The 27,313-nt window shown below is 42.4% G+C and overlaps 1 protein-coding gene across 1 annotated transcript in view; it reads right to left on the reverse strand.

The window, feature by feature from the left end:
- The window catches only part of LOC140391316 (deuterosome assembly protein 1-like), a 150,481-nt gene that overhangs the window by 25,527 nt on the left and 97,641 nt on the right, over positions 1–27,313 (reverse strand). Inside the window, exon 6 of the mRNA XM_072475908.1 lies at positions 12,171–12,316. Within this exon, the coding sequence (XP_072332009.1) occupies positions 12,171–12,316 (146 nt within the window). The remainder of the gene's footprint in view (positions 1–12,170; positions 12,317–27,313) is intronic.

Here is a 27,313-nt window from a genome sequence, read left to right on the forward strand (position 1 = left end):
GACTCCCATTTAGTGGCAGTAATCACAAAATGATACCATTGGGCAACAGGAAATCCCATAAAGCCTAGGATAGCACTGGCACATGGAAGAAGCTGGAAGAAGAAATGAACTGAGTTGGAAAGTCTATCTGAATTGGGACTGTGAGACTGCAAAGCCACTGAACGTCATGAATTTTCCCCACCGAAAAGAGCTTCTTGGCAGAGTAACCCGGGCAGAGGCTGAAAGCTCAAGGTGTGGCAGAGGTTCAGTGATGCAGGCACAGTAGACTTGTACTCTTTTGCTTTTTTCCATCGAGGAAATGTAATTTAAAGGGAAAGTCTTGGGAAAGGGAATTCCCGAGAAGCAAGAAGTTTCAATGGTGCAACAACAAAATCCCTCGTTATGGGTCAGAATAATCTGCATAGGCTTAATCAATTCAAGCTGTTTAGATAGTGCATGGAGCTCTGCTTCTTAGAACTAGCAGTTGCAGAGCTAGACAAGCAAGCAATGAAGTTAAAAATAGGGAATGGAAATGAACATCTTCATCACATAATTACTTCTGGACTGTCAGAAGCAGACCAGAGAGACCCACCTAAACTCTGGACAATGCTGGAGAATCGGTTAAGAGTTAACACCAACTTGAACTATTGGCTTATGGACAACAGCATGAAGAAACTATTGACCAGTTCATTAGTAGGTGTTGGGACAAAGGCAAAGATTGTGATTTTTAACTTGCAGAATTCTCTGTGTTTTAAAGGTCAATAAAAAAGTTGCGACTAAATTTTCCCTCATTGATTGTCCATTTGTACCATCGCTAGGAACAGCTGAGAACAAACACTATTACTAATTTGAGGAAAACAAAAATTTGTTTAAATTAAAAAAAACAATAGAACTGGTAATCGCATCAACACAAATGGCGGCATTCCAAAAGGGTCTGCTTCATATAAAAAAGAGAAATAACATTAACCATTTACTTAAAGATGGCAGACAATATAAGACAATATTTGAGGGCAGGCTGTAGAACCCAACGAAGAGATACACAAGAACGCACGGTGGGATAAAATGAACTCTGGTTTATTTACATGGGCGGCACGGTAGCACAGTTGTTAGTACTGTTGCTTCACAGCGTCAGGGTCCCAGGTTCAATTCCCGGCTTGGGTCACTGACTGTGTGGAGTCTGCACGTTCTCCCCATGTCTGCGTGGGTTTCCTCCGGGTGCTCCAGTTTCCTCCCAGAATTCCCGAAAGACGTGTTTGTTTGGTGATTTGGACATTCTGAATTCTCCCTCAGTGTACCCGAGCAGGCACCGGAGTGTGGTGACGAGGGAATTTTCACAGTAACTTCATTGTAGTGTTAATGTAAGCCTACTTGTGACACTAATAAAGATTATTATTATTAGATACACACATCTAACACACCTCACCCTGAATGGTTACCTTCCCCGATCTGCACCCAGGTCAGGGTTCTTATACAGTGAGGTTCCCTCTTGTTAAGGGGAAACCTCGCCCTGTTTACCGGGGGTGTCCATACTCAGTGATTGCCACGGGAAACAAAATAAAGGTCTCCTCCAGTATTCCAGACTGCCATTTGGCACCATTTCAGCCTGCGATATCTTCCAATGCATGGTCGAGGGGGTTGTAACACAGTCAATATCTACAAATGCTTGGAGCCGCAACAACCATAGTTGAGGGAGCCAGAAAGGGCAAGGTGTGCAGGAAATGCAGTCTAATCTATCAGTCACACAATTGTCCTGCATTTAGAGATACCTGCAAGGTGTGTGGTCTAAAGGGACACTGAAGAAGATTGTGTAGAGTATCTGGCAGTGAGGGAAGTGTCATAGGCCACAGGACTGCAAAAAGCAGATGTCGCATAGTGGCAAGAATAAGAAAGAGTTCACCAAATACCAGTACAAGACAGACATGTTCACAAGGATTGCAGAGAAATAGATAGTGAATAAGGCGCTGAGACAAACACAGTGGCATGTGGCCAACATTTTACCATTGCAGACACTCAAGACATGTAATTGACAAAATGGGAGTCTATGTTACAGCCAACAAGCTAGACTCATTGCATATAATGATTTCCCAATCTATCGCGTGAGCGCATTGACATTGAAGTGTAGAAATGGAAGTTTGCCTGGTCTTCTACATTGTTGACATTAATGGACCAGTGATAGCAGGACTACCAGCCTGCAATAAAAGTCTGGATCATAATTCATGAGACCAGCAAAGCACCAATGCTAGATGGTCAAGACAAGTGTGGCCCTAGGCCTGCAACAAAAATACCTGATTACATCAGACACATTAATCAGGCTAAGCAACCCCAAGAAGGTGGAAGACATACCATTGGATGTCCAAGTAGACAAAGTAGATGTGGATTTAGATGTTATAATTTTAACCTAGCGCAATATGGACCAGACAAATGTGAGAAGCTGCCGTGAGAGTCTTCCAGAGATTTTCTCCTCAGGTCATTATCACAGATTATCACCAGTGGATGGCCAGGTAATGTAGAAGAAACTCCCACAGACCTCAGAACTTTTCACTCCACTGTGATGAAATTGGCATTTCAAGTCGAGTCATTTTCACAGGCAGAAAATTACTGATACCCAGAAGTGTTTTATCAAGATACCCTTACTCAGTTACATCAAGATGACATGAGCATTGAAAGAACAAGACAAGTTGCACATGAGGCAGTTTATTGGCCAGGGGTCAATAATGACATCGAATGAGCTGCGAGGATGTGCGGCGCATGTCAAGACAACAAAAGTCAACACAAAGAACTACACCATCCTCATGATGCTCCATCACATCCACGGTCAAAAATAACTTCTGAGGCAAGTAACAACACCAACACCGGATCCATTCGCGTATTGCCCTTTCTGTATTTGACATAATTAATGTAAGGGTTTCTCCGGCCCCCAAATGTATATGTACCTCCCAGTTCCCCGCCCCCCCCACAAACAGGTGCCTACATATGTGTTAAAAATAATATTGCCAACTGTACAGAGTTGCTGTTGTTGAGCTAGTGCATAATACCCTACCAGTTCTTTTTTGTGTTTTCTTCTCTTCTATATATATATATTTTATTCTGTGTATATAACTGGAAACATACTTTGTTCGAAAACCCAATAAAAAACATTTTAAAAAAAGAATAGCTTCTGCCTTGTTTATCATCAGAGGTGATGACTTACTTATTGCCAACTACTTTTCCAAATTTACTATCATTTAGCAACTGAGTGATACATCACATACATCAGAGGCAAACATGATGGGTGCAATTTTCAGTCTTTTTGTTTCCCCAGAGTGGATGGGCAATGGTCCACAGTACAGTGGTAAACCCTTGCAAGGCGTGTTCAAAGCGGGCTGTAAACCCACTTGCCAACCCTGTATTATGCAAGATCAAATTGACTGCAGAAAGGAAGGTGTGACCGTAAATTCAATAATCTTTATATGTAAGGAGGCCAGTCAAGATATTCAAATAGCAATGTTGCACCTACAAAAAATACCACCAGATAAGGAATTACTATCCCCAACAGCGATTATGTTCAGAAGGCAAAATCAGGACAACTCTTCAGAGACATCATCAGATCATATCATTGTCAGTCCAAGAAAAATGATTATAAATAGTAAGAGAAAATGCAAATCACACATGACTAACATGCAGGTGTGAAGTTGCCTCCTATGCACAGGGGCAGGAGGTCAGAGTGATCCACCCGCAAGAGGTGACATGGTTCCCTGTGGTGGTGTCAAAGGTGTGTAACGAGCCACGGTTATATAAGGTAACCACCACAAATGGAGTGATGTTGCAGAGGAATAGATGGCAGTTGAGAGAGTTGTCCAACTGCAGCATGCTTAACTTTCCAGTAGCGTCAAGAACGAGTGCACATTCAAACTCTGAATGAAGTGGAGTGATGACATGCACCACACTGAAGCGCAAGATAATTGTCAATCCATACATATGAGTCAAGAGAAAATAATTGACAATTCTATAATTCAGCAAAGCTTCACCGTTATGAGATTAGGTTGAGTCAGCAGACCACCTATACATTTTGAAGAGACTTTAACAATTTATATGTGAGTTAATACATGTGTAAATACTGCTCACAATGATCCTATTCCATTATGTATCTCACTTATAACTTGTACAATTAAAGGAGAGGGAAATGTTCTAATATTGCTTTGTAGCGAATGTAGTTTAATATCCTGATCAACAGACTGATAAATATGTAAATAGTTTGGAATACACCTATGGTATACATCATCATAGGTAGCGATGCAAGCCAACATGTGATATAGTAGTTGCAGCAGTATTGATCAGCAGTTCACATGAAGATGAAGAGCTCTCCTGGAATCCTGTCATTTTTCAACAAATAACCCTTAGCTTAGATAATCAACCTTTGTCATAGTGTTTGGTATTCTTGAGCTAATAACCAATAATACAGGAGGAACTATATTGCCGTTCCATCATTGTTACTGGGTCAAAATAATGGAACTTCCTCCCTAACAGCACGATGGATGTACCTACATCAGATGGATTGCATTGCTTAGGCTTTTCACAGTAACTTCATTTGAAGCCTACTTGTGACAATAAGCGATTTTCATTTCATTTCATTAAGGCAGCAGCTCACTATCTTCTCAAGGGCAATCAATGTTCAGAGGGACACAAAATAAGCTGCTTTAAATATTTTATTCTGTCCAGGATTTTATTTTGAATTTGTTCAGTCACAACATTTTACCTACTCTGCATTTAACCTCATGATCTCGGACTGCAGCATTGCTTCATTTTTAATGCTTTCCTGAAGGTGTTTCAAAGAGCTTTTATATTCCACTTCAAGATTAGCTAGTTTGCCAGTTACCAAAATTGGTGAACTTTGTTCCAATAGCCTATAGAAAAATATGTCAAAATCAATAAATTATAAAGAAAAATCTTGCATTCATACAGTGCCTTTCAAAGTGTTTTACAGGTGATGCAGTATTTAGGGGCTGGTTTAGCACAGTGGGCTAAACAGCTGGCTTGTAATGCAGAACAAGGCCAGCAGCGCGGGTTCAATTCCCGTACCGGCTTCCCCGAACAGGCGCCGGAATGTGGCGACTAGGGGCTTTTCACAGTAACTTCATTGAAGCCTACTTGTGACAATAAGCGATTATTATTATTACTGTTGTAATTTAAGAATTGTGACAAGCAATTTGAATACAGCAAGATCCCACAGACTGTTGTATTATAAGACCAGATAATCTGGTTTCATAGTGTTGGCTGAGAAATAAAGATTGGCCAGGAAATCTGTGGGACTCCCTTGTTCTTCTTTAAAATACTGTTGTAGGATCTTCTACCTTTGAGGGCAGAAGAGGCTTCATTCAACTTTTCAGCTGAAAAACAGCACCTTCAACATGTCTAAAGCTCATCCTTCCCAAAAACATCGAAGTTGTATAGTTCAAGAATGTGCAAGCTTTTCCAACACTATGGTTATTTGAAAGGAACTCATGGCAAGTCTTGCAATCTCATAAATTTCAAAAGTAATTAACTGAAAGCCTTTTAATTTAAAAAGGATCGAGATTACTGATCTATTGTTATTCTACAATACAATATTCCATTCTTTCATTATTAAAATATATCTCACAGATTTCATTGTTAAGATTCCTAACAAAACATTTGTTACAACTAAATGAATTATCCTTAAATAGATTCTGGGTTTGCATTTCGCAACCCCTGTGAAAATAATCAAGTTTCTTATTTTTATTTTACAATATTATTCTTTACAGCTGAAATATGAACAACTGCTTTCTTAACACAAGCGTCAAAACAGGTTCTCTGTCAATTCTGCTCCACAAGTTGTATAACACGGAAATTAGTTTCTCATTAAAGAATCTACATTAACATTCTGTCTTAATCATGAAAAACAAAATAGACAGTAAATGTTACTGTAAAAATGTGATGTTCTCATTTACTTACCAGTGTGTACAACTGGGCTTCCCTATTCAAAATGCAGAGGGATTACAGTTTTTCCTAAATAATTGCTGCTATTGAAAATAAGTTACCTCAACAAATTTTACATTAACGTTTAATGAATTAAGACAACAGAACTGCAAAAAGAGTCAGTCACCAGATCAAACAGCAACAACAATGTTCTGCCAAATTAATGATATCATTTAATATCTAAGGTTTCAATTGACTGTGATCCAATATAAGCTTGAGCTTTCAACTCTCCTGAACTGTACCAAGATTTATTTCAAGCTGCAAATATTAATAGTGTGGTAAATAAAATAAGAAAATGCTGGAAATACATAGGCCTGGCAGCATCTGTTAACAGTTTGATGGCCTTTCATCAGAACCATTTCTCCCCGTAGATGATCCCTGATTGTTGAGCATTTCCAGCAGTTTCTATGTTTCCAAATTTCCAATATCCACAATTTTTTGATTTTGTAATAATTTGTGATGATTTGATTTATGATTTATCCACCAATGAGGCAGCAGCACTCCAAGTCACCCTTTGCAAATCTCCATGTCCACAAAATACAAATCTTAACCACTCATCTGAGTAATTGCTGCTCGATAGCACTGCGAATTACACCTTCCATCACAATATTATTATTTATATTTTAAAATTCAGAGTACCTAATTCATGTTTTCCAATTAAGGGGCAATTTAGCGTGGCCAATCCACTAACCCGGCACTTTTTTGGGTTGCAGGGACGAAACCCACGCAAACACGGGGAGAATGTGCAAACTTCATACGGACAGTGACCCAGAGCCGGGATCGAACCTGGGCGCCGTGAGACAGCAATGCTAACCACTGCGCCACTGTGCTGCCCCTCCCATCACAATATTGATGATTAAGAGTAGACTGTTGGGATAGTACATGGTTGGATTGGACTTGTCCTGCTTTTGTGGACACGACATGCCTGGCCAAATTTCCATATTGCCAGGTAGATGCCAGCATTGTAAATGTACGGGATAGGCTTAGCTAGCGGTACAGCTTGTTCTGGAGCACTGGACACCAGCACTACTGCCGGGATTTTATCAGGGCCCATAATCTTTCCGGTATCCAGTACATTCAGCTGTTCATTGAAATCAAATTGAGTGAATTCAATTAGCTGAAGACTGGAATCTGTGATGCTGGAAAGCTCAAAGGAGGCCAAGCTGTATCATCCACTGAGTACTTTTGGTGGCAAAGCCTTCACTCCTGTCCTTTGCAACAATTTCTAGGCTCCCTCGTCATTGAGGAGGGTGATATTGGTGGAATGGCATCTTTCAGACATATGTTTAATTGGTTATTTGATTTATGCAAACAAGGAGGACCGGAGAACTTTGAGCTGCCTCGTTGGTTGTGGGATCCGACTATAACACCAGTGGAGGTCACGGGATATGAACCATCATTTGCCCTTTGCCCTCTGGGGAATACAAACTTCCCCAGTAATGGGGCAGGGCTTCCCCTTAATAAGAGTAGCCCCTCTAATATACCAATGCCGTCCTAAGTGCAGGTCGGTGAAGGAGACCCTCTGAGGAGTGGTGGTGTTTGACTGTGACTACTAATAAACCTCTTTGTGCTTTTCTAAACTACAGTTTATGCGTGGCTGCTTACCTCGGATCCAACATTGGTGACGATGATTCAGTGGAGCTGACATCGATGGCGGTTGTTACACGACCTTATGTAGGGATTGTCAGGCCCCACTTGAAATCATTTCACCGCAAAAACCACTGCCAGGCCCTCCTTCTCGATCTGCGCGTACTTTTTCTTCGCTGCAGTCAATGTGCGGGAGGCGAAAGCTATCGGTCGCTCGGCCCCGTTCTCCATCTTGTGGGACAGGACGGCCCCAATACCATACGGGGATGCATCACATGTGACGAGCAAAGGCTTTCCAGGATCATAGTGGGTTAGTAACCCAGACGACGACAATTGTGGCTTTACCCGCCGGAAAGCGGTTTCTTGCGGCTGACCCCAAACCCAGGTGTGATTTTTCTTTAGCAGAAGGTGCAACGGGGCCAGCGTAGTTGCCAGATTGGGGAGGAACTTCCCGTAATAGTTTACGAGACCGAGAAAAGAACGAAGTTGCGAAGTGTCAGTCGGGGCGGGGGCCTGTTGAATCGCCCGCATCTTCTCTGCGACGGGGTGCAAACCTTCGCGGTCCACCCGATAACCTAGGTAGACTACTTCCTTAGCCTGAAATACGCACTTTGTGCAACGTAAACGGTCTCCAGCCTCCGAAAAGCGTCTAAGGACAGCCTCCAGATTTTCCAAATGTTCCTGCTCCGACGTCCCTGTAATCAAAACGTCATCTAAGTAGACAGCAACACGTGGTAAACCTCTCAAAATGCCCTCCATAACATGTTGAAAAATAGCGCAGGCAGAGGATACTCCAAAGGGCAACCGTGTATATTCATACAGGCCCCGGTGTGTATTAATCGTTACATATGGTCGGGAGGCAGGGTCCAGCTCCAACTGCAGGTAGGCGTGACTCATATCTAATTTTGTGAACGAGAGTCCACCTGCAAGCTTCGCGTAGAGATCCTCTTTGCGAGGCATTGGATATCGGTCGAGTCGGGAAGCCGTATTCACTGTAAGTTTATAGTTGCCACACAAGCGAACTGTGGCATCTGGCTTCATTACAGGTACAATTGGTGCTGCCCAGTCAGCAAAACGGACGGGCCTGATAATACCCAAACTCTCCAAACGAGTGAGCTCCCCTTCTACCTTCTCGAGCAAGGGGTAAGGCACCGGGCGTGCCTGGAAATAGCACGGCGTGGCTCCTGGTTCGACTTGGATACGGGCTACGGCCCCTTTTATTTTCCCCAAACCAGGCTGGTATACATCTGGGTATCGTCCTAGCACCTCAGTCAACCCTTCAGAAACTGTTTGGAGGATGTGCTGCCACTGCAACCGCAAATGGCGCAACCAGTCCCGACCCAACAGGCTGGGCCCATGGCCGCGCACCACGATAAGTGGGAAACGCCTCTCCTGGCGTCTATAAACAACAGGGGTCATTGTAGTTCCTGCAATGTTCAGTGGTTCCCCTGTGTAGGTGGCCAACCTGGCCTGTGAGTCGGTTAATGTAAGGGTCTGTATACCCTGCTTGATGCGGTCGAATGTCCTCTGGGCGATCACGGAGACCGCTGCGCCAGTGTCCAACTCCATCTCAAGCGGATGACCATTGACCCGTACTGTCACCTTAATGGGGGCCACACGGGGAGCTGCCACACAATGCAGCTGCAGGCAGTCGTCCTCCGTCTCCACGTCCTCAGGAGTAGTCGCCGCAGGTTAATCCACATGGAAGGTACGACCCCTGGGCTGGTCCCAGTGTCGGTCGGAACGACGGCGCCTCTGGCGCTCCCAGGACCGGCGTCCCCGACGGGGTCGGCGCCTACAAGTCTGACACGGACATGGCTCCTCATCCACTGGTTCTGGAGAAGGCTCCCTTCGGGGAGGAATGTCCGACGGTCACTGGCATCGGTCCGGATGTCGCCTCGCCCAAGGTACCACAGGAGTGCAGGGGAACGTTTTCGGACGGAAGGGGTTACGCCCCAAGGCATGCACTTCCATTCCCTGTAGCTCCTGCACTCCTCGTTCTGCGCTCTCTCGGGACAATACTATTTGAATGGCCTGTTGCAAAGTCAATGTTGGCTCAGCTAACAACTTTATGTGGGTGGCCGCATTGTTAATACCGCAAACCAAACGGTCGCGTAACATTTCTGACAAGGTCTCTCCATAGTCATAGTACTCCGCAATCCTCGTAGCCTAGATAGAAAGTCGGCAAGGGATTCTCCAGTGGTCCTCTCAGCGGTATTAAACCGGTAACGCTGGACTATCATGGACGGCGTTGGGTTAAAATGTTGCCCCACTATATTCACAAGTTCATCAAACGTTTTGGTGTCCGGCGCAGCTGGGTACGTAAGGCTCCTAATCACCCCAAACGTATGCGGGCCGCAGGCGGTGAGCAATATGACCACCTGGCGCTCGTTTTCGGTGATATTGTTTGCCCGGAAATAGTAACGCATCCGTTGTGCGTACTGGTTCCAGCTTTCCAGCGCAGCATCAAAAACATCCAAACGTCCGTACAGAGGCATGGTATTAATAGAAACAACTTACAACCTGTATCCAACAAAAATCCAGGGAGGTGGCTTCAGCAGTGTAGACAGCTATTCACTTTAACCCTCGTCGCCAGTTTTGTGAGGGCCACGAAGAATCCAGCACGGGCTTTAAGGATACAAAGTAATAACATTTATTTACAATAACATATATATATATATATAACAGCAGCAGCAACTTCCCTTGCTGCACACTCCTTCCTGCTGGTTCCAAACTGGCCAGCTTTATTTATACTTGGAGTTTACTAATGGTTTCTCCGCCCCCCCCTCATTGGGGAAGCTCATACTCCCACAGGATTGTGGGATTGTCATTAGTCCCCAGCCAATGGTAAGCAGGCAGGTTATAACAGCTAGGCAGAGCAGAAGAGATAGGAAAGCGATCAGGAATAATAACGTGTTCAACATTAGAGACCATGTCCCAACTGTTATAAGCTACACGGTAGATCAGTGGTTATCACAGTTGCTTCACAGCGCCAGGGACCCGGACTTGATTCCCAGCTTGGGTTACTGTCTGTGCGGAGTCTGCACGTTCTCCCCGTGTCTGCGTGGGTTTCCTCTGGGTGCTCTGGTTTTCTCCCACAAATCCAGAAAGATGTGCTTGTTAGGTGGATTCTGAATTCTCCTCAGTGTACCCAAACAGGTGCCGGAGTGTGACGACGAAGGGATTTTCGTAGTAACTTCATTGCAGTGTTAATGTAAGCCTACTTGTGATGCTAATCAAAATTATTATTAATTATAAACTGAATACATTTTAGCATTTAATATAAATACCTATAATTATGTGATATAGTAGCATATTGCGACAATGCTGATTCATTTTAAAATATTACACAACAGTTCATATGAGGTGCAATCTACAGCAGTTTTGTCTTTCAATTCAGCATGTTGGGGGAAAACCTCTTTGCTGCTCAGCAGTCTACTTTCACACAGGTCTCTGACCATACTGAGTGAGTGCCCGGAAATAAGGAAACAGCATGAGCTGGCATGGAAGATGGACATGTCAACCTACATCTGTATCATCCAACCATCCTAATCAAATAATTACATAAATGTCCTTGAGCTTAGTACTGGCAGTGTCTATAATTGAAGGGCCATTTAATTACAACACAAGAGACACTGGATAGTGAGGTACCTAACTGCCATCCACTTTATTCCCTTTTTCAACTGAGGGCACACTCCGAAGAACCAAACATTTTTGAGACACACACCATACACTTTAACTAAAAGTAATGTTATGGTCCAGGGTTTAGAGAAAGCCAAAGTCTATCATGGAGTTCACCTGACCCACAACTTTTCATAGATTTTGGTTATGAGGAGCACAAGGGCCCACTTTCCAGGTGTTATGCAACAGAGATCTTCAGTATTTTTAAACAAAACAATGTTTATTCTATGAATCCAGTTATCATTTTATAAACACACAGTAAACATCTTATCAACTGCCAACACTGATACCCCCCCAAAGATACAGTACTCTATAGGTAACCCTTAGTAACCTTCCTCACCACATCCATAAGCCGAACACCTTTTTTTCCCCTACAAAAGCAGTAGGTTTGCATTCCTTACCGAAACAGGTATTACTTTGAAATTATCAAGTGATCTGGAGACATTCTTTGGCATCCAGAGAGGGAGACCAAAATACACCTTCTTGGTTTGGATGCAGCTCCCCAATGAAAACAAAAAAAACTCAAGAGCCAAAAACAGCTTCCAGCTCAAAATGAAAGTAAAAAGCAGAGCCAGAGCCCAGCTCCACCCACACAATGGCATCACTGGAGCCACTTGAGAATTTCTTAAAGTGACATTCCCATGACAGGAAACACATACAACATACCTGCACAACACACTAAGGATAAACTAAAACTGAAGGATACCCTCACAGTTTTTAATGCTAAAGCTTTATCTGGCAAGAATAAAGAGACTATGTGAAAAGTGGCTATTGTACATTGATGTTTCAGATACCTAATCAACTGCTTTCTGTTACAATTCACTTTCCAACACTTGTGCAAGTGTTTCAACTGAAAATATGACTTTTTTTTACACTAAACCACAATAAACAGGCATAATTTTGAACAGTTTGGTAGAATCGTGACAATGTGCTGACCTGTGCAAACTCACCTAATGACACTATCTTTATGCATTATGGATCCCTTCACCGTGGTTAACTCCTTGTGCAGTTGTTTTTTCTCCATGTCAGTCACTTGTAGTAGATCATCTCGTGACTGCAATTCAATTTGCAGCTCTGACATATCTGATTCCATTTTCTAGATATACAAAAAACAATATTTGACTCTGATCACCATCTTGTGCCCCAAGATCAATTTTTAGCACTTCTCATTTACTTTACATGGCTGTGTTCTGTAGGGGTAATGGTATGAAGTAAACACAAGGAAGTTTATTTCTGTCTGCCATCAGAATGTAGTGGAAAATCAATCAGCATTCTTCATTGAAAAGAAAACTCGCAGGAAAAACTTGCATAATTTCAATAAAAGTAAAATATTGTGGATGCTAGAAATCTGAAATAAAGACAAAATGCTGCAAGATTTAGTACATTTGGCAACATCTGTGGAAGAAAAACAGAGTTCATGTTTCACGTCAAATATGACTCTTTTTCAGAAGAAATACTTCCAAAGAGTCATATTGGACTTGAAACATTAACCGTCTCCACAGGTGCTGCCAGACCTGATGAGGTTTTCCAGCATTTTCTATTTTTATTGCATAATTTCAAAATGCATTTGTAAATGACAATATATCTTGCCATTAGCAAGAACTTTAAAATCTACCCTCGATTTGATGTGCCTTTGATGACATCAAGGTTTCTTTCCAGAAGTATTTTGAATTTATTACCTCCAAAGACTCAATGCTCCCACTGTCAAATATAAACATTGACTGTCAGTGACATTAAGGTTCGGTCTGTTATTTGACGTTTTGTTGGAGACAGGTTGTCTTCCTACCTGTGTAGATGGACCTCTGATCTATCAATGGCATTTCTGGCTTATAAAGATCTTCATAAGACATCAGCAGCTCTGCACTAATTGCACATGGGCATTTTTAAAATTGAGATTTACATATGTATAGTTTGTTCAACTTCCATTCAACTTTGGGGCAAACGGAACCGTCATATTAAACACAGTTATTTGTTGTTGCTTAGTCTACCCTGCAGTATAACTGGGACAAATTCAGCAGCAATCAAACCACTTCCAATCGTATTATAACGGCTGAGCCCTAGAAACACTGAATCTGGATTCAAAATTGTAATTCCCTGTGCAGTAAATTCATCAATGAAATGCGAAGACTGGTCATCTAATTAATGTAGGAAAATAAAAAGATCATAATCGGGGAACAGGGAGAGAAAAGAGCACAGCCTCAAGGAACATATCATTTTCACTTAATCATAGAATTCTGACAGTGCAGAAGGAGACCAATCTGCCCATTACGTCTGCACAGGCTCGCCAAATGAACAACTCGCCAAGTACCATTCTCCTTCTTTATCTCCTTAACTCTGCATATTCTTCTTTTTCAGATAAGTCTAATTTTCTTTTGAATTCTTCAATTAAACCTGTCCCCATCACACTCTCAGGCAGTGCTTTCCAAACCATAACCACTCACTGTGTGAAGATATCTTTTATTGATGTCACTTTTGCTTCTTTTGCCAATTACTTGAAATGTGTCTCCTCATGTTCTTGGTCTTTTTGCGAGTGAGAACAGCTCCTCCCTATCTATTCTGTCCACACTTCTCATGATTTCAATAGTTCTATCAAGTATCCCTTCAGCTATCTTTTCTTCAAGGAAACAGACCCAATTTATACAATATAACTTCATAACTGAAGTTCCTCATCCCTGGAATCATGCTCGTGAATCTTTCCCGCACTCTTTCCAATGCCTTTACATCCTTCTCAAAGTGTTGTGCCCAGAATATTCCAGCTGAGGTCAAGCTAGTCTCTTATATGTTCAACATAATTCCTTGCCTTTGTACGCAATGCTCCTATGAATAAAGCCTAGAATACTGTCAGCATTATTAACTGCTCTCTCAACCAGTTCCGCCACCTTCACTTACGCGCAGGTACACCAAGGACCCTCTGCTTCAGCACCCCTATTGGATTGTCTCTCCATGCTCTTCCTACCAAAATGAATCACTTTACATTTCTCTGCATTGAACTTCATCTGCCACCTGTCTTCACATTCCACCAACTTGTCTATGTCCTTTTGAAGCTCTACTCTAACCTCTTCATAAATTACAATGTTTCAAAATTTTGTATCATTTACAAATTTTGAAATTATGCCCTGTACACCAAGGTCTCAGTTATTAATATATATCAGGAAAAGCAAGGGTTCCAGCACTGACCCCTGGGGAATGTCACTACAAACCTTCCTCCAGCCCAAAAACACCCATTAACCATTGTTTTCTGTTTCCTATTACTCAACCTTGAACCCATATTGCTAATGTCCCTTTTATTCCACCTGCTATAACGTTATTCACAAGTAAGATCATGTGACTATAAGACATATTGAGTCTGCTCTGCCATTCAATGAGATCATGATTGACCTGATGTGATAACCTTCTATTTTGTGGCACTGTATCACTGTATGCAAACATTTTGTCTAAGTTGATTATTTTCACCAAAATACTCTACGTTATTGCAGTTGCAAGAATGAAATCACCCTGACACAGAAAAAACAAACATAAAAATGTCATACATTGCATTAAGATATTAATATCTAAGAGTATTATACTTTCATAAATCAATCACCACAGTTTACATCCGGAACAATTATTCTTTAGAATGTAAGTTCTGACAGGTTGTAGTTTGATGTGGATTCTGCACCAAAGATTACTAGTGCTGTTTGCGATTCTTTACAGATTTTTAAAATATTCATTTACATGATGTTAACATTACTGGAGGGCCAGCACTTATTGCCTATCCCTTATTGCCCTTGAGAATATTTTAAATTATTTTTTTATTCATTTAAGGGATGTGGTGTCGCTGGTTAAGACAGCATTTATTGCCTATCCTTGGTTGCCCTCGGAAAGTGGTGGCAAGTTGCCTTCTTGTACTGTTGCAGTCCTTGAGATGTAGGTACATCCACTGTGCTGTTAGGGAGGGAGTTCCAGGATTTTGCCTCAGTGACAGTGAAGGAAAAGTGATATATTTCCAAGTCAGGATGATGAGTGACTTGGAGGGGAACCTCCAGGTGGTGGGGTTCCCAGGTATCTACTGCTCTTGTCCTTCTAGATAGTAGTGGTCGTGGGTTTAGAAGGTGCTGTCTCAGGAACCTTGTTGAGTTACTGCAGTGCATCTTGTAGATGGTACACATGACTGCCACTGTTCATCGGTGGTGGAGGGTTTGAATATTTGTGGAGGAGAAGCAATCAAGCGGGCTGCTTTGTCCTGGATGGTGTTGAGCTTCTTGAGCAATCAGTACTATTGATTGTGTGATTGGTTCGCTCTCTCGGTAACGTGCCATTTTTGCCTTGGAGCATACCTGTATAGTCCTGTGTTGCGGCTTCACCACGTTGGCACTTCATTATGAAATGCGCATGTTGCTACGCCTAGGAAGCTCTTCCACTTTCTTCTTGATAATGGTAGATTGAGGCATATATTGGGCAGTAGGGTTACAGACTGGTGGAATACAATTCTGCTGCTGCTGATGGCCACAGTGTCTTATGGATGTCCAGTTTTGAGCTGCTAGATCTGTTCTGAAGCTTTCCCATTTAGCACTCTGGTAGTGCCACATAACACAATGGAGGGTGTCCTCAGTGTGAAGATTGTCTTCCCAAGGACTGTGTTATGGTTAATCCTACCAAAACTGCACTGAACAGATGCATCATGAAATGCAGACTGGTGAATATGAGGTGAAATCATTTTTTCTCTCTTGTTGATTCTCTCATCATTTGCCACATGCCAAGTCTGCTTGCATTTACTGATTTATAGGATGTGATTTATAGGATGTGGGTGTCGCTGGCTCAGCCAGCATTTATTGCCCATCCCCAGTTGTTCTTGAGAAGGTGGTGCTGATCTGCCTTCTTGAGCCGTTTGTCATGGGAGTGTCCCTTTAAGAAATGTTTTTGTCTTCTCACATGGCTTCAGTGATGTCATTGTATGGGTGGAGCTGGGCTGTGGCTCTGGGAGTTGGTTTCACTTTCGCTTTGTGTTTGAATTGGTTTTGTTCTGCACAGGTTGAAAGAAAGTTTGTTTTTCTCTATCTGCATTTTAAAAGCTGTTTCCAGACTGCTTGATAACTTGAAAAGAAATAACTGTAGTTTGGAAGAAATTCAAACCTGCTGTTTTGGAAAGGAAACAGGAGCATCCATACCAGGTCTTGAGTGCTACGTGCTAAACCACACCTTTGAAAAGGGTTTTCTGGTTTATGGGATCTTGTTATTAAATTGGAACAGCTAAAGGGGGAATTTATTAAGGGTTATCCATGGAGTACTGTAGCTGTGTGGGGTATTTATGTTGGTAGTTGCTAAAAATGCTTACTGTGTGTGTTTATAAAAATGTTAACTAAATTCGTAGAATAAACTTTGTTTTGTATTAAAAGTGCTTAAGGCCTCTGTTGAATAACACCTGAAAGGCAGGCCCTTGTGCTCATCGTAAACCAAAATCAATGAACAGTTGTAGGTCAGGTGAACTCCATGGAGTTTTCTAAACCCTGGCCCATAATAAATTTCAAAGTACCTTTTAAGCATATTCACAAGACACACTTGGTGAGTTTTCCTTCTATCTTTCGTTCTTACCACATAATTCACCTCACTTAATTTCCTTTCAATCCGATAAGGTCCACAAAACCTTGCTTTTAAAGGTTCACCTACCACTGGTAACAATACTAAAACTTTATCTCCCCTGGTAAAACTACAAACTTTTGCTTTCTTGTCTGCTACCTGTTTCATCACATGCACCTCTCCAATGTTGTCCAACTGGGTGTGACTGCTCTCACATGGTTCTATTCATATCTATTCGAATTACAGCCACAGGATGGCATGCAATAATTTCTCTTCCTGTTTCTGCACTGTTACCTCTGATATTCCCCAAGGATCAATCCTTGGCCCCATTCTATTTCCCATCTACATGCTGCTCCATGACAACATCATCCGAAGGCACAGCATTTGTTTTCACGTGTACGTTGTACGTGCACGATACCCAGCTCTACCTCTTGGCCCCACCACTTTTGCTCAATTATCAAACTGACTATTCAACATCCAGTACTGGATGAAAGGAAATTTCCCCAGTTAAATATTGGGAAGACTGAAGTCATTGTTTTCAGTCTCCACTCCAAACTCCATTCCCTAACTGCTGACTCTTTTTCCCTGCAACACTCTGAGATTAGACAGTCTGTTTGCAACTTTGGTCTCACATTTGATCCTAAAATAAGCTTCTGCCCTCACATTTGTGCCATCTCTAAGAACGGCCATTTCCATCTCCATAACATTGCTCGCTTCTCCCTTGTCTCAGCATCTGCTGCAGAAATCCTCATCCATGGCTTTGTAACTTCTAGACTCGGCTATTCCAACACACTCCTGACTGGTCTCCCACATTCTAGCCTCTGTAACCTCTGCAGCCTTTGTCTGAACTCGCACAAAATCCCATTCTCTTATCACCCCTGTGATCATTGATCTACATTGACTCAAACAAGGCCTCAATTTAAAAATTCTCATCCTTGTTTTCAATCCTTCCATGGCCTTGCCCCTCCCCACCTCTGTCATCTCCCCCAAATCCACCACCTTCCAAAATATCTGTGCTCCTTTAATTCTGGCCCCATGTGTATTCCCAATTATAGTTTAGGGGAGGTGGGGGTGTAATGGTATAGTCACTGGACTAGCATTCCAGTAAACTGGAGGACAGTTTAGCTCAGTTCGCTGGACAGCTGGTTCGTGATGCAGAGCGAAGCCAACAGCGCGGATTCAATACCCATACTGGCTGAAGTTATTCTCAACCTTGCCCCTTGCCTGTTAAGTAATGGGTTAAGAGACATTGCAATTAGTTGTCTCATTTATGTTAAGTATCCATTAATTGACACTGATATGTAAAGGGGCTTCAGGTGGCCTCTGTCAGGTGGTGCGTTGTTAAGAGTTTTGTGCAGAGGCTGTGGAAGTGAAATAAATGGTGTTTGGTGAAAAGGAACAAGAACTTTAGACTCTTCCTATCACAGTAACTAAAACGGCTAACAATGGTAGCAGAGGATGGTTGCTGTGTAAATGTGAAGGGTTGAAATATACAACTTTTCCAGATCAAACCAAGGAGTGAGTGAGAAAAGAAAAAAAAAAGGGATTTATGGCTGAACCGAGGACAAAGATGGCTGGATATGACTATCCTCCCTTATTTTCTGAAAGGGAATCGTACGACCAATGGAGAAGTGCAGTAGTTATGTGGACTAAAGTAACTGCTTTGAGAAAGAGAAAACAAGGTATGGCATTGGCTCTTTCTCTACCATATGGCAGTAATATCCGAAACAAAGTGCTTTCTGAGCTGGAATTGGAAGAGTTAGACTCAGAAGAAGGTCTGGAGACTTTATTACATAATATGGATAAGATTTATAAGAAAGATGACTTGTTAAGTGCATATGAAGCATGGTCGGATTTTGTAAGTTCCGGAAAATGGAGGATATCTCCATGGAAGACTATATAATGGAATTTGGCAGACTATATAAAAGGCTGCAGAAACACAATCTGGAATTTCCACAGTCTGTGTTGGCCTTTAAATTGCTTGACTGTGCTAGAGTGAGCAACATGGATAGGCTCCTGGTTTTGACAGGAGTTCAGTTTACTGATAAGGATACCTTATTCGAACAGATGACAAAAGCTTTACAAAAGTTTCTGGGGAAACATTCGATTCCGATGGCCCTGATGACCCAAATAGGTCAGCCTGCAATAAGGCAGAATATGGAAGATACACTAGTAACAGGATGGCAAAATCGTATGGCTACAAACAGGGCTCAAGACTATAGAAGGAGACCAAGACAAGGAAATTATGAAGACAGAAACCCAGTTAGAACCTACAATAGGAAGATGAACCCCAGAAATGCACGGGGCATGATAAATCGATGTTTTCGATGTGACTCTCAATACCATTATGCTTTCAACTGTCCAACTCGTTATGATAGAGTGTTTGAAGTGACACATGACATGGAAGAGTCAGAAGAGGAAAAAGATAGTGACCAGAAAGAAGGCATTGTCCTATTGACAAGCAGTTCTACGCCGGTAATGAGGGTGTTGGTTGCAGAATCCTTCAACTGTGCTGGATTGGACAGTGGCTGCACATCTACTGTGTGTGGAATTGACTGGTTAAAATGTTACCTGGACTCTTTGAATGCTGAAAATCGTAACAAGGTTAAGGAATTTGAATGGTCCATAAGTTTCAGGTTTGTGGATGATAATACTCTGAAGTCGCTGAAAAGAGTGGTGATCCCTTGCAATATTGCGGGAGTGAAACGTTTCATTAGCACGGATGTTGTATCAAGTGAGATACCTTTGCTTCTGAGCAGACCGTCGATGAAGAAAGCACCCATGAAACTGGATATGGAACAGGATAAGGCAACAGTGTTTGGAAAGACGGTGGACTTACAATTTACGCAGTCGGGACACTTTTGTATTCCGTTACTGACAAATAATATTTCAAGTAGAGTGGTTAAGGATGTGTTAATGGCAGTTGGATGAGCAAGAGATAACATGAAGGGTTGGGGAAACTGGCACGTATGGGTGAGGGCCAGTGTACAAAGCTGTGTAAATATATCATTTTGCCATGTATATATCTTGCTCTGCGCGATTTCTCGTTTTTTTTTGTTACGGGTGCGGGGGGGTGTTATTGTTTGTAAGGGAGAAAAATTGTGTTAAAAAACTTTAATAAATATATTTAAAAAAAGAAAAAGAAAATGGAACTTTAGCTGATAAAAAGCTTGTGGTATTAAAACTGCATAGGTAATTTGCACATCCGTCTCCTTGGAGGCTGAAAAATGTATTAAAGGATGCAGGGGTAAGGGATGACGACTATGCTAAACTGATAGAACAGGTTAGTGACCGCTGTGAAGTTTGTAGGAAGAACAGAAGGACGCCAGCACGACCGATAGTAACCCTACCTTTGGCCAGGGATTTTAACAACATTGTGGCCATGGACCTTAAGATCTGGGATAAAGCAAATAATATATTTATTTTGCATTTTGTAGATTTAGCAACCAGATTTAGTCAATCAACGATTGTACGAAGTAAAGAAAAGAGAGTAATTCTGGATCAAATCGTGGAAAAATGGATAGGGACAGGAATGGGTCCACTGGCAAAATTCCTTACGGACAATGGGGGAGAATTTGCTAATGATGAGTTTAGGGATATATGTGAAAACATGAATATCAGAGTTATGAATATGGCTGCAGAAAGCCCATTTAGTACTGGTGTCTGTGAAAGAAATCATGCTGTCATCAATGACATGCTGCGGAAAATTTTGGCAGATCGACCAAATTGCAGGCTAAATTCAGCTTTAGCATGGGCAGTACATGCAAAGAATTCATTACAGATGGTTGGGGGCTATAGTCCTTATCAATTAGTGTTTGGTAGAAATCCTAAAATTCCATCCATTTTGGATGACCAGCCTCCAGCTTGGGAGAGGACTACAATTAGCTCTGGTTTTGCTGAACATTTAAATGCCTTACATAGCAGTAGAAAAGCTTTTTTGGAAGCAGAAGCCTCTGAAAGAATTCGCAGAGCTTTAAGACATAAAGTACAGCCATCAGATGCCGTTTTTCAGTAAGGAGGCATGGTATATGACAAGAGAGACAATTCTAATGAATGGAAAGGCCCAGGGAACATCATAGGCATAGATGGCAAATCAATTATTTTGCAACATGGTAATCAAACTGTGAGGGTACATTCATCAAGGATAATGGGTACAGATTACAAATTTTCAAATTTAGACAGAGCAGACAGACATGACGAGGAACCAGAGTCATCTGGTACGCATGTGTTACAGAACTATGAGGACCAATTAACTGATATAGACAGGGTTTCTGTGTAGGAACACAACACTTCTGGTGAATTTGGGGTATACACGGAAGTACCAGATAGGGGACAAAAAGCTCTATTCCACAGATGGATTTGCACGGAAAAGGTTCTTCCGGATGGAACTTATAAGGCAAAGGCCAGGCTAGTTGCAACGGGATTTGAAGAAAACTTAGAAGATCAGGATTTAAGGGTAGATTCACCTACAGCAGGAAAGGTTATTTTAAAGATCTTCTTGGCTCTATTAGTCACAAAGGCATGGGAATGCAAATCTATAGATATAAAAGCTGCCTTTTTGCAGGGGCATCAGCTCCAGAGAGACATTTTTCTCCATCGTCCTAAAGAAGCAGCTAACGATGAAAGGGTACTCTGGAAGTTGAACAAGTGTGTATATGGATTAAATGATGCTTCTAGAGTCTGGTATTTTCGGTAAGGTCAGTTTTGTTAAAGTTAGGCTGTTGCCAGTTGAAAGCAGATCCTGCAATGTTTTACTGGCACTATAAAGGAAATCTTTCTGGCATTTTTATGATGCATGTCGATAATTTTTTGTGGGGTGGGACTATTGATTTTGAAGCTATTGTAATCTCTGGTTTGAGGAAAGAATTCAGGGTTGGAAGTCAGGCGTCCGGTGCATTTAAATATATTGGACTGGAAATTGGACAGATTAAGTTAGGGGCAACTTTATGTCAGCAATCTTATTTAGAAAGCATCACCCCAATAGCAATTAGTCGTGGCCGAGTTTCACAAAAAGACCCAATGGTTTCAAAGATAGAAAAGAGCAACTGCGAAGTTTAATTGGGCAACTGAACTGGTTAGGTAGACAGACTAGACCGGACGTGAGTTTTGATGTCTTAGAGTTGAGTACAAAAATGAATGATCCCAAAGTGGAAGACATAATAAGAGCAAATAAAGCGTTGGCCAAACTAAAAATGCAGGAGTGTGTTTTGAAGTTCCCGGTTTTAGGTGACCGTAAGCACTTGAAACTCATAGTTCATAATAATGCGTCCTACGCAAATTTATGTGATGGGGTTTCAAGCGCAGGAGGTTTTATAATTTTCCTTTTGGGGAACAATGGTAAATGTTGCCCGCTTGTGTGGGAAACAAAGAAAATAAGGAGAGTGGTAAAAAGCACTTTGGCTGCTGAGACGTTAAGCCTTGTAGAGGCGGTTGATATGGCCTTTTATATAAGTATGATATTGACAGAAATTAGGGGATTTGGGTAATATACCTATTGACTGTCACATTGACAATAAATCCCTGTGGGAAAATGTGCACTCAACAAAAAGTGTCAATGAAAAGAGGTTACGGATAGACATCGCAAGTTTGAAGCAGATTTTGGACAGAGGGGAAATAACAAAAATTAAATGGGTCGACAGGAGCTATCAACTGTCAGACTGTTTTACGAAAAGAAGGGCGAGTTCACAGAAACTTTTGGATATTGTTAATGAAGGCCGCTTGTTTCTGTGACTGTTTTTTTTTCTTTCTCGTCCAAACAAAAAAAAAACAAAAGGGGGGGAAATCATGTATGTGTTTTTGAGTTTCTTGAAATTTTGTTTTCACCTAATTATTTTGTTCTCCAAAAAAGGGGAGACTGTTAAGTAATGGGTTAAGAGACATTGCAATTAGTTGTCTCATTTATGTTAAGTGTCCATTAATTGACACTGATATGTAAAGGGGCTTCAGGTGGCCTCTGTCAGGTGGTGTGTTGTTAAGAGTTTTGTGCAGAGGCTGTGGAAGTGAAATAAATGGTGTTTGGTGAAAAGGAACAAGAACTTTAAACTCTTCATATCACAGTAACTAAAACGGCTAACATTGCCTGAGGTGTGGTGATTTGCAGGTTAAACCACCACCAGTCAGCTCTCCTCCTCAAAGGGGAAAGCAGCCTATGTTCATCTGGGACTATCTGGGCTTTATTCCAAGGAACCTGCGTAATATTCTGGAGACCCAGGTTTGAATCCCACCACAGCAGAGGGCGAAATTTGAATTCAATAAAAATCTGGTCTTAAAAGTCTAATGATGACCATTATAGAAACCCATCTGGTTCACTAATGTCCTTGAGAGAAGGAAATCTGCCATCCTTATCTGATCTGGCTTACATGTGACTTCAGATCCACAGCAATGTAGGTGACTCTTAAATGCTCTCTTAATGGTCAAGCAAACTACTCAGTTCAAGGACAATTAGGGATGGGCAATAAATGCTGACGAAGGCAGCGATGCCCGCTTCCTATGAATGAATAAAAAAATAACTGTCACATTCATTGGTGGCCGTTTCTTCAGTTACCTCGATCCCAAGTCCTTGAAGTCCTTCTCTGCACCTCTCCTCCCCAGGCCTTCCTTTCCTCCTTTAAGACACTGCTCAACACCTACTACTTTGATCAAGCTTTTGGTCATCTGTCTCTTGATGTGGCTCAGGGTCATACATTGTTTTATAATGCTCCTGTGAAGCTTCTTGAGACGTTTAATTCCATAAAAGACACTATAAAATTATAAGTTGTTGTCATCTGTTCTGCCAATGGGACAGGACATACCCAGGCATGGTGATGGAGGGGTCTGGGACATTGGGTGGAAGATATGATTCTGTTTTTGTGAATATGGCAGGCTTTTATAGTCTGTGGAACAGTCCCCAAATAACGATGAGAAGGATTTTGCATTGTCTACTTGACTGAGTGTTTTGTCATGTTTGATGTCTTGGATGAAGTTGGGTGGTCCATTCAGTTTTTCTCATTATACCTCTTTGTAGCATTTTAATATTGCTGAGTGGTTTGTTAAACAATTTCAGATGGCAGCTAAAAGTCAGCCCCATTGGCCTGGAGTCACATACAGGTGAGAACAGTTAAGAAGGTTTCTTTCCTGGATTTCGACTGCAATCCAGTAGTTTCATGGTCACTATTACTGATACTGGCTATTTATTCCTGATTTATTTAATTTACTGAATTTAACTTGCCTAGCTGCATGATGGGATTTAAACTCATGTCTGAAGATTATTAGTCAAGGCGTCTGGATTACTGATTCAGTAATTTAACCACTGTGCTACCACTTCAACACCTCTGTGGCAGCAGCACGGCAGCTAGGACATAAAATCAGTGAAAGAAATTAAGGCATTAAACTGATTACATTTGTTTTGAGTACACACAAGAGCCAAATGCATAAATGACTACTGCCTTTGCTTTGTTCAACAACTGATAGCATAGATAATTTCACTAATTCAAAACAGTGCATATATAATGCTTAATAATAATGTAACATACATTTGGGAAAACTTTTTCCTAATCAACAATTTTTGAAAGCTATCGGGATGCTTAATTTAGTAATTAATTAAAAGTTGCTCTTTGGGTTGGACCTTTTATATGGTCTTACTGCTCTAATTTAACAGGGGAAAAGAAAAAATATTTTTGTTTATGTGTTTTGTCTTTTTTATTATTATTATTTATTTGTGTGTTTTTTTTTGTGAAGTGATGACCTGCACGTTTATTTACACGTACAGGAGTTAAGCCAGCATCCTCCACTGACACTGGCGTGATGCTGGGTGTGACAACCAAGCAAAAGAACATAAAGTAACTGATGGATAAAACAAAAGAGTGGAGCACAGCCCAAAAAGAACGAGAAAGGAAACAAAAAACTTATCAAAAACCCGTCAAATTAAAGTGCGAAAATCGGGGTCGATAAGGCAATCTAACCCGTGCAGTGCCCACCGAGCACGGAAGGTCTCGAGTGTGCCTGTGGACACCGCATGCTCCCGTTCCAGGGACACCCAGCCGCGAACGAAGCTGTGGAAGATGGGCAGACAGTCAGGCTAGATGACCCCCTCGGTCGCCCGCTGCCTGGACCTATAAATGGCAAGTTTGGCCAGTCCCAGGAGCAGGTTCACGAGGCGGTCCTCCGCCCTCCCCGCCCCCCCTCCGCAACGGATGTCCGTAGATCAGGAGCGTGGTGCTGAAGTGCAAAGAAATCTTCAACAACAACGCTGTCAAGAAACCAAAAAGGGAGTGCAGCCTAGGACAGACAACATAAATGTGCTCCACGGTCTCCACCAGGCCGCAAAAGTGGCAGGTCTCTGGCAAAGCCGTGAAGTGGTTTAAACGATGGTTGCACGGAACTGCCATGGCAGCACCCTCCACCACAGGTCCCCTAGTTTTATGGGGAGGACACCTCTGTAGAAGGACCTCCAGTGGGGACCTCTGCCGCCGGACGGCAACGAGGCACGCCAAGGCGTATCCGGGCAGCGGGCGAGGACAAGGAGGTGGAAGGTGTGCAACAGCAGGCTGTGCAGGAAACCCCTCTGCACAGTGCGAAAAGGCACAAGACGGCTGGGGCTGTGTGGCACCAACGCCCGGGGGGGTGTTCCGGGGTTTGGGACTAATGTGGAATTCTGTCCGAACAAGGGTCCGCTCAGACGGGATGCTACCGCACAACCGTGCTGTCTCGAGTCCAAGTGTGCCCACGGGGCGGAGCATGGCCGTTTTGAGGCCTTGGATGGCATTGGCCGTGCACCGGACAGATACCGCTCCTCGCCTAGCAAGCTCGTAGGGTGTCATTCAGCCTGCCCCTCCGCCACCCAGCACGTTCCCGATCCTGGTCACCCCGGCATCCACAGCCCTCCGCTCCCCCAGCTCTTTGGGTTGGAAGAAGGTAAGTTTTAGTCCAATTTTAAAATAGGGCGGATACTGGCTCTGCTTGCAGCTGCAACTACTTAATTAGATAACTGGATTAAACAGGTTTTCAGAGGCGAGATTCAGCTGAGTATAAAATTAGGCTATTTTAAAGTGCTGCCTTTGTCTGCACTGGAGCCTTAGGACTGCAGTCGGGTGTGAAATTGGGGTTTGGTGACCAAATGAGTTTGGTGACCAAATGAGTTTGGTGAGGAGGGCGCAAGGTGATCCTTTACTTTTGTACTTTTCCTCAGAAAGAAGAGTCAGAGCCTTGGTAAGTAAGAACTGGTGACTGTTTCTACTTAATAATGTCCTTAATATGCTATAAGCTTGAGGAAATAAAAGTAAATGGAGTAATTGAAGGAGAAGTCATGTGGAATGCTCCTCTTGTGTGATGTGGGAAGTCAGGGACACCTCCAGTGTCCAAGGTATTCAGATGGGCAGGATGTGTCTACAGCTGCAGGTACTGAAAATCTGTGTTTTGGAACTGTGACTGGAGTCACTGTGGAGCATTTTCAAGGATGAAATCCTTGTGGATAGCATGTATAGTAAGGTAGGGACCCACAGATAAAAAGCGCACAGACAGAAAAGGAATGGGTGGCCCGTAGATAGAGCAAAAACACTAAGCAGTAGTGCAGGAGTCCCTCGGGTCCATCTCCCTCTCTACCAGGTTTTCCATTTTGGATACTGTTGGGGGGGGGGGGGGTGGATTTCTCCGGGAAATGCAGCAATAGCAAGGTCCCAGGAACATGAATGGCTCAGTTGTATGGTGGGTGAGGGATCAAAGAGTGGGAGAACAATAGTAATAGGGGATTATCTTGTAATAGTAACCGATTGATGTCTCTGTGGCCACAGACGTGACAACAGGATGGTACATTGCCAGGATCAAGGATGTCAAAACATTCTGAAGGGAGAAGGTGAACAACCAGAGGTTGTGGCCAAATCTGTACCGATGAGGGATGAGATCCTTCGAGCAGGATATAGGGGGCTAGAAAATAAAATAAAAAGCTGGACCAGAAGGGTAGTAATCTCTGAGTTACTCTCAGTGCCTCATGCTAGCAAGAGCAGGAATAGGCCATAAGAAGTGTGGAGAGATGGTATAGCAGGAAGGGATTTGGATTCCTGAGACATTGGGACTGATTCTGAGGAAGATGGGACCTGTACAAGCCAGATGGGTTGCACCCCAGCAAGACATAGACCAATATTCTCTCAGGGGTATTTGCTAGTGCTATTGGGAGGGATTTGAACTAGAGTGACAGGGAGATTGGAACCTGGGCAAGAAGACACAAGAGAGGGAAAGAAAGATAGAATTGAAAGACAGAAAAATAGAAAGCAAAAGTAGAAGGCATGGAAAGCAAGGGTCAGCAGCAAAAAACTGTGTAAAATTGTTAAAAATACAAGTCTACAAGTCTAAAAGCATTGTATTTGAATGCACAGAGCATTCGCAATAAGGTAGACAAATCATCAGTGCAAATTGGTATACATTGGTTCAATATTATTGTGATTAGGAAGACATAGCTGCAGGGTGACCAAGGCTGGGGGATGGACATCCAAGGGTACACTATATTTAGGAAGGACAGGAAAAAGCGGGATGGGATGAAATCAGCGCAATAGTGAGTGAGGAA

This window comes from Scyliorhinus torazame, chromosome 15 (genome assembly GCF_047496885.1).
Source record: "Scyliorhinus torazame isolate Kashiwa2021f chromosome 15, sScyTor2.1, whole genome shotgun sequence".
Lineage (NCBI taxonomy): Eukaryota > Metazoa > Chordata > Chondrichthyes > Carcharhiniformes > Scyliorhinidae > Scyliorhinus > Scyliorhinus torazame.